Here is an 8885-nt window from a genome sequence, read left to right on the forward strand (position 1 = left end):
ACACCTATTACCTCTTTGGGTAACCTGATGTGGGAGCCCTAACATCTGCATTTCCTTACTTCCAGCTGTGTGGAAGTGATACTGCTTGCATGATACTCAGGAGGCAGCAACTCAACCATCTTCTCTTTCATTACAGTTTCAGCATGAATTCCCTTTAGTTTTAGGTACTGCAATAATTTGCCACCATCCCCCCCCTCTTTCCACGACAGAAGTAGGTACTTGTGAATCCTACACCAAGGCACACATTGTGATTAAAACTGAAATGAAAGACAACTCTTCTTTTGTCAGCCATTCTCACTAACAGATAAGCAAGTTTCAGCACTGAGCTCTGCCCATCAGCAGGGTTTTCTCCTGTTTGCTTGTTTTCATCAAAGTTGTGCTTGTAGGCCAAGGATTTCAAAACCATCATGGAAGCAGCATGTCATTACTACCTGGTAAACCATAACAACTTGCCATTGGTTTTGCCCTTGAACGCTAGAATGTGGCACTTACAGAACACCCAGAGAACAAAAATGAGCTGAAAAAAGGCAAACAGTGTTTCCTAACCATAGCTTCTGTAGTGCAGCTTTATCTTTACTTCATTTAAACCATGTAAGCCTCAACTCTCATAGACCTCCTGCAAGGTACTCATCAGGTTCACAGTACACAGGGAAACAGCCAGAACTGAATGTTCACTTCTAGGCAAAGTGACACTACTATCAAACAGACAGGTAAACACTTACAGCTCAGTGGAAGCTACTTGAACAAATGAAAGGAAGAATTATCACACCTTTAAGATTCATAAACTTGGATCATGAGCTACATGGTGAGTTCTGAAACAGATGTTAAAGACCAAACAGTGCAAAGATAAAAGACTAACAGCAGCAAAGACACAGGTCATGAGGATTTCTCAGGTTTGGGAGGTTGAGTTTTTTCTCATGTTTCATTGCCAAGGCTCTTGTAAGAATCACAAGAAACACTGTCACATACTGCAGAAGGATCTGTACTGAATAATCCCATTAAAGAAAGGAAAACAAACCGAAACCCAAACCAAACACACAAGAGAAACTCACCAACAAAACAAAAACCCTCTCCACTCTCAAGCTCCCAGTAAGTCAAGAAAATGACTACAGCACAGTAAGCCTTTTGCATCTGTGTAATTGGTTGAGATTTAACACAAAACAGTGAAGGAAAATCTTACATGTCTGCACAAACCCCCCCAAAAACACACACACACAAACCCCAAACAAGACCAGCAAAACTGCCTTAAAATTCCTGTAGAACAGGAGCTGAAGTTTTGGCTTCCACTGACTTGTCAGTCAATTAATGCTGGCAGAATCTACATAGATGTTTCTTTAATAGCTTATCTTCAAAATGCTTTAAACTCCCACAAAACTCAACACGGGTTACACAGCACAGAGAGAACATAAAGAGCAGGAATCGAAGATGCTCGTTGAAAACAAACACACACAAACCCATAACTAAATAAAAACTAGCAACCAAATCAACAAAAATACCCCAAAAAGCACAAGCCTAAAAGAATTTATTGAGGAAATGCCTTGTAAAATTTCTGCTATAGCTACTGTGCATCCTAATGTTAGTAACAATACTTTGAGTGCTCAAGCTGCTCAGACCTGAGCAGGTGGAATCAGGGAGCATATCTAACACCCCAAAATGCACATACGCACACATGTGCATGGGTTTATGCACCCAAGAACTCAATGAGTTGTTCTTCCAGGGGACAAAAAACAAACCACAGACCAAATTCAGTATTTATAGTAGCCCATATTAATCACTCACCACTCTGTGATATATCCTATTTTAAGAAAACCCCAGGAAACAGTTCATCTGAAAGAGTATCAAGCTAGTCCCTGGTTTTGGCACATTAGAAGATGACCAAATAGGCTGCAAAACATGCTGCATTAATAGTAATATGCCCAGTTCACGTTTTCTACTGTTTCTACCACTCTCAAGTCAGGTGCTTCATGTGCTAGGCCTCTTCACATCCAGTTTTCATAACATTTTACAGCTACACTGATTTCCTTACAGGTATCACTAAAGTACATAGGAAACACTTGTAGACAGAACACTTGAAAAAAGGATAGAGGAAGCTGCTGGGATTTCCAGCACTGTAATACCTATTTCCTATGTTCCACCAGCTCACAATACCATACTTTAACTAGCCAAGTATTGTGTTCACAGTAGAGCTCCCACAGTTTAATCAGAACTTCTGTAGTTTTAAGTCTAATAGACCATAAAGCAGCCCTCTCACCAGAGAGTGAAGCTCACCTGGAATACCAGGAGCATCACACACTCAACTCATTCCTGAAGTGGATATTTACAACAACAACAAAGATTCGACACTGCTGAAAAATGTACTTATTATAGATAGGAAAAGTAATTTCACATTCTAGAAGCCCTGGAGACCAGCAGTACAAAGTTATGAATTATTGGCAGACTGGCCTTCAATAAACCAAGAGAGACTTCTGTTTTACACTGCCTCTACAGCAACACAAGGACAGGTGAGATACTGCCTGGGTATGAATTTTACTCCAACAACTTCATCATTAGGAATGGAGGGTCAAAGACCTTTGGCATGCAGAAGGATGGAAAAAAGGAGAGAGAAAAAGCATACAAGAAAACAACAGAAAAATACTTTGGTTTGTATAATGAACTATATTTAAGACAGGTGAGGGCAGGCACACAGAAGGAAAGAGAAGTCCATGAGTGCTCATTCCAGCATTTCTACTCTCTGCATCCTCTGACTGCACTTTTCAACTGCTATATCCCATATACCTTTTCTTCTTACTTCCCAGCAAAGCTGTCCTGGGACAGAAAGTGCTTTTTCGATTGTGAACAAAGAAAGCCTCTATGACAACTGCTAATCAGCACGTCGCTATATCAGTTTTGTTCCAATAAGTTTAACTGGCAGTCAAATGAAAACATGAAAATTAGAGATGATCTCAACTTTGCTCTGCAAACCCACCTCACCTTACAGTGAGAAGGCTCACATCCTATGCTTTATAAACATAACCAGATTGAGCCTATCCCCATATATTCAACCCCACTGTATGTATTAAGAGGTAAATCACCGACAATAGTTCACGCACAGTTTTGAGGTACATGTACAAATCCACTATGCTTCCTCTGATCACACTCAGAATTTCAGTCACAGTAGAATCCTAAAAGCATATTAATGATTTCTAACTTACAAGATGCAAGTTAAACAAATCATTGACCTCAAGTTGTGACCCTGTATTGACACATTTCATCGATGACAAGAAAACATGCAAACTGGGTCTTACCTTATCCTTTTCATGGGGAAGGAGACACACTGGAGGGAGACAGGAAAGAGAGTCGAAGCTCTCCCTCCCATCAGCATTAGTGGTTGCTTTAGTGTTGAGTTGGTACAGAGGTCCATCTTTAAGAAGCCTTCCATGGCCAACAGCACGTTTGACAGCTAATCGTAATTGCTGGTGAAAAATGGAGGCAGCACTACCTCCGAATAACGCAGACACATCTTTCTGCCCTTTCAGAAAGCGCTCGATGTTCTTCAAGGATGAGCCACTAGACTCAGCCAAGCCCTCAATTGCCCGTTTGATAAGTTTATTCCAGTCCACATTTGGTTTACCATCCAACTTGCCATGGTTCCGAGGCTTCGGAAGTGCTATTCTCCCAGGATTATCAGGATCCTTGTAGGAGTTGAGACCCTTGTTGGAGACTTTTAAAATAGTTCCATCTTTAACACTCAACTCTAACTGTTCGAGAACAGTTTTGCGGTCCAAACCGTGTGAAGACGACACCGCATTGCATATCCTCTCCTCTGAAGGACGCTGTTTTTGCTTCTTTACCTTTTTGATTGCCTCCAAAATCCACTCTGTATACAGCGGGTTGGCGAGTTTTACCATGGTGAAGGATTCTGTATATCCATAGAGTCGTTATCCTTTATCCCGATGCTGAACAAGTCTCACACGATGAGAAAACAGATTCTCGAGTGACAGGAACCAGCTAACCATAGCATACACGTTTTCTGTTCTGAATTACTCCTCCTTGCTCAAACATTCTTTGTTTTCACACTGAAGACAGAATAGCAAAACAATTAGAAATTTCCTCATTCTTCCCAATAAATCCCATAACAACTTCAGATAAAATTTTTCCATAAACGCATAAAGATTTCATCATATCTCACCTCAGCTTCTGGTCTGCACACTCACACTCGGAAGAACTGTAACATCAGGCCTGGAAGAAAACAAGGAGAGAGGTATTGCCAATGAAAACAAGAAACAGAGGAAAACAAATTAGCAGCCAATATTCTTGCACACAAAGCAGACTTTTAATCTACTACTACAGTTCTGAAACACTGAAGTAATACCTAAGGTTTTATCTTCACTACTAATAAAAGCATGTGTTAACACTGAAATAATTCATACAACCTAGAGAAAAAAGTCTGTCCTTTTTAGTTTCATCTGTAAGTAAGTATAAATTCTATACCAAGTTTTATATCGTTGCTCAGCACAACATAAATGAACATTTGGGGGCCGGGGGAGGCACACAACAAAGATCTTAAAAAAGCAGCAGCTCTCTTCATTTTAACACATGGAAGACACTGCCTGAAACTTCAATAGAAAGCAGTAGGAATACCCAAGAAGCTTGAGAAAACAGCAAGAAACTTTCAGAGCTCTTGCAGAAGCATAATCATAGGTCTGATTCCCTCCTGCTAAGAAAAGCAACGAGAGATGTTCCATCAAGGAAAAAAAAGTGAAGAAATGCAACTAGAGATTGTAATTAAATGTTCCACTTTCAGAGACCATAGAAAAGAAGAGTACAACATTATAATCTTCAGTATAGATGAGGCACACTGAAAACACTCGAGAACTAAGTAACAGGTGACCATACACAATGAAGAAGGGATGCTTATGACACTGCTAATTAAGCATGCAGATGAAGGATGCAAAGCTCTTCACAGCCTTGAGTTGTCTTTGACAAAGACTTTTTCCAAGTGTGATAACAGTACGCTGTGCTGAAGTTCTACTGCAGAAGTACACTAAACGAGGATACACAAACTGCTCATCACAAGGAATAGCGATTTTCTGCAAGGGAAGTTTCAGCCACAGCAGCACAGTCCCCTCATTCTGCTTTCTAGCAAGTACCGAAGAATCTATCACGGCGCAGAACACATCCGCATGCAGACACCGGACCCCACCGCACAGCTCCACGCTGGGAACACTCCACAACTACCGCTTAGAGCAGCGAGGCCGCGGAGCTCGCCCCGCGGACAGACCCACGCTGCGCCCGGGACTTCGGGCCAAGGAGGAGGCAGCGCCCCGGCCCCGCGGGGCTCCGCGCTCAGGGCGTTACGTAACCGCCCGGCCAGGCCGGGGCGACACCGGGACGGCCCCGGCGCCGGGGCGCTCGTTGGCTCCGATCTGCGTGACAAGCGGCCCCTGCACCTGCTACCGCCCGTCCCCATCCCGACCCCGAGCCCCGGGCGGGCCCCGAGCACGGCGCCCAGAGGGGTGCAACTGCCTCAAGCCGAGGGGCTCGCAGCAGCGGGATCGGGAGCAGCGGGGTGCAGGCCGCAGCACCGGCAGCCCGCCGGGCGCTGCGCCGCTCTCCATCCCCACCGGAACGGGCAGCGCAGCCGGGCTCCTCGTACCGGTTCGGCCGGGCCCTCGCCCGCCTCAGCCGCGCTCTCTGTCGCCAGAGCCCGGCAGGAGCTCAGCCCGCAGCCCTCCGGCCTCCGCCGCTCGCCTCATCCGCGCCGCGCTGCGGCCGCTGCCTCCCCAGGGTGTAGGCCCGGCGGGCCCAGGGGAGCGGGCGGCCGGGTCCGGGCCTGGCGCAGAGCGGCGGCGGGGCCGGAACAGGCCGCGAGCCTGGAGCGCCCGGTGGGCCTTCCCTCTCCCCAGGCGCACGGCTCTCGCCGGCCGCCTGCCCCGAGCTCGCCGGCACCAACCGCTGGAGCCGGGCCGGTCCCACCGGCGCTACTCACCGAGGCCTGCGAGAGACGGGAACCGAGAGGCAAAGGCCGGACGGCGGCGAAGCCCGAAACTGACACGGCGGCCATCTTGGGTCCGGAGCTCTGCGGCGGGGGGAGGGGGCGTGGGAGGGGAACAGCCCGCGGCGGGCGGGGGCGCGCGCGGGGAACAGCGCGGCGGGGCGGGAGCGGCCGCAGCCGCCGGGGAAGAGCCGCGGGCAGCGGGGCCGCCATGAGGGGAACCCCGGAGCCGCCACCGAGGGTACGGGCACCGGGGGAGGCCGCGCTGGGGTAACGGGTGGTTGGAGGCTGTGAGCAGGGAAATCCATCTCTGGGGTTTAACTGAGCTCGGGCCTGGAACAGTGACGGGGTTTTTCCTGATTTAAAGGTACCGAAGCGATGGAGAGGCCTGGAGTAACGAGGCCGGGGAGCGCCGTGCACGGCTGAAGGCATCTTGGTGAGGTAAATGTATGTGACGCGCATCTGATACCTTCTACTTTGTGGAGTAAAACACACTCCAAAGCATGAGCAGTTTACCACGTGTGTTCTTTAGCCTTAAAGGACAGCTATTGTGTGAGTTTAATGTGAGCTTCCCAAAAGAGAAAATCTTAATTAACATTGTGGAGACAGGAGCTGGTAAAACAAACTTGTGATGTGTTCTGAATGGCTTCATTTAGTGTCTTGAGGTGAGATACTTCTCTTTTGAGCAGGAGGGGCTCTTTTGATGTTTTAACAAGCTTTTTCAGTGCAAAATACTTATTTCTTGAAGCAAATGGAGCCTGAGATGCTGTTATACAAGGAAGTGTATAAAGAGTTCTGTTTCTGCCATGTAGGTTATAGATGTATGGCCTTGTCTTGTCAGGATTGGCTTGGATTCCCCCTAGCAATGTCTTCTCCCACCTCTTCCTGAGTTTTCAGGTGGTTTATGGCTTCCAGAGCCATAAATTACAAAGCAATATCCACAAAAGCTAATTGAGATATAAACATAGTTTCCAGTTACAAAAGTAAAGACTAAGAGGATACAGTACATAACAGTGAAACCCAATTATATTCCTACAACACACAGTAGACTGTATTCTGTTTCAAAATAGAGAGTAGGTTATCTTTAGTTCCCTTGGAAAATAAATTGGGATTGTTCACTATTATAAATGTTAAAATTGGTCTGGTTTCTTCTACTTTCTTTATTTTCACAGCACAGGGTAACAGGTTAAATCATCAGAATTCTTGCATCTGACAAACTGGAGATGGGAGGAATTGGTTTATGATAAAGACAGTGCATAATTTGGCAACACCACTCTGTAGCCCTGTCTGCAACTGTGCTTAGGTTTCTCTGAGGGCATACACAACACAGAAGTATAAGGCCCTTCAATGGGGAGTTTTCAAGCTACCAGTAAACACAACAAAATTCTCTTCTGGCAGCATCTTCTGCCATGTTCTCCTTTTAGGTTCCAGTTTATATTAGCTCCTGAGCCACTGTGGGATCTCACTTTTAGAACAAAACATGATCTTTGTGCTGACAGCCTGGAAGCAGCCAGGCAGCACTTCTGCAGCAGCAAACACTGGTGTAACTACAGATTGTTCTCTGCTGGTGCCAGCAAGATACTATAATAAACCCCTTTTCTCTCAACAACCTTTTCCTTTGGCGTGCAGAAATAATTACCCTCAGGTTGCTTTTGTATTGACACCAATGTTCTTGATGGCAAAAGAAACTGAAGTAACTGGGGAAAAAATACAGAAGTGACAACATCATAAACTGGGTGAAAAATTAGCAGTTTTGATGATGGGAGCAAGCAGTCAGAGGGAGATGGCAGGTTTTAAACAGTGTATGATACAGTCAAAAGTGAGACAAAACCAAGCTGCCTGTATTGAAAAGACATATGACTGCTGATTTTAAGGTCCAAGTTAAGAACAGAAAAGTCAGAAAACTAAATGTATAAAGGCTTTATGTCAATTTACATATGTGCTGTTGCTTTCCATTTGTGGAATCTGTATGACTCCCATTAATAGTCTCCAATATTCCCATACACTGATAAAATAATCAGTACAATACCTTTAAGTTAAAACTAGAGATATATTAAATTATTTTAAATTTAGTAGCACTGTAATTGAATGATAAATTATTCCCCTTTGTTGCTCTCACATGTGTAATTAATTACACATTAAATTAGGCATTTTTCTCAAAAGCATTATTTGATGTTTTTAAAAAAGCATTTGTTAGAAATCATTATCATAGCTAAGAAATTAATATAAAGACCATTTCTCCTTCATTATTTTCTGCTATGGCAGAAAGCTCAATTAGTGCTTAGTGAATTACCTGATACCTTAAGTAAAGGTGCATTGAAAAGTAATATCAGAGCAAATACACTGATCTCCACCCCTTTTGGGAGGGAAATAGCTACACTGTATGAAGATAAAATAAGATCTATTATAAGCTCTGAGCAGGACCATGTTTTGCACTGACATCACTGGTCCATCCATTCAGGTTACTCATCTTCCACACTCGGAGGTATTTGCCCGCAGTCATAAGGCTCAGTTGGGTGTGAGGGTTCGGTCCCGAGTCCTGCGGTGCTGGGGCAGGAGCCCTGACCACGGGCATCGCCGCTAGCCCCGGTAATGAGGGTTATCTGCTTATCCAGTTACCTAACGGGGCGCCGGGGGCTTTGGCATCGCTCTTGGGTCCAGCAGAGGCGTAAAACTGGAAAATTACCGGTGCTGGCATCTGCCCGGTTCGAAGTCCAGGGGCTCGCTGCTCCCTGACGCGTCCGGTAGCGTGTCCGGTGGCCTGCACCGATGCTTGGCCTACAACGATGCTTGCCCCGTAGACACAAACCGGCCCGTGCTGCTCGGTCCCACACAGTCTGGACCCGCTACGCGCGCTCCGGGAGAGCCCTGCCTCTTCCGGCGCCTCCGCCGGCGGGGCGTGAGTGTGCGC

At 45.9% G+C, this 8885-nt stretch overlaps 1 protein-coding gene across 1 annotated transcript in view; it reads right to left on the reverse strand.

Annotated features, from left to right (window-relative positions):
* Window positions 1–6048, reverse strand: part of KAT6A (lysine acetyltransferase 6A) — a 31164-nt gene extending 25116 nt beyond the window's left edge. The window contains exons 1-3 of the mRNA XM_034070535.1: window positions 5969–6048; window positions 4169–4218; window positions 3285–4055 (exon numbers count right to left, since the gene is read on the reverse strand). Of these exons, the coding sequence (XP_033926426.1) occupies window positions 3285–3887 (603 nt within the window). The 5' untranslated portion in view covers window positions 3888–4055; window positions 4169–4218; window positions 5969–6048. The remainder of the gene's footprint in view (window positions 1–3284; window positions 4056–4168; window positions 4219–5968) is intronic.
* Window positions 6049–8885: the final 2837 nt, after the last annotated feature.

Source organism: Melopsittacus undulatus, chromosome 18 (genome assembly GCF_012275295.1).
Source record: "Melopsittacus undulatus isolate bMelUnd1 chromosome 18, bMelUnd1.mat.Z, whole genome shotgun sequence".
Lineage (NCBI taxonomy): Eukaryota > Metazoa > Chordata > Aves > Psittaciformes > Psittaculidae > Melopsittacus > Melopsittacus undulatus.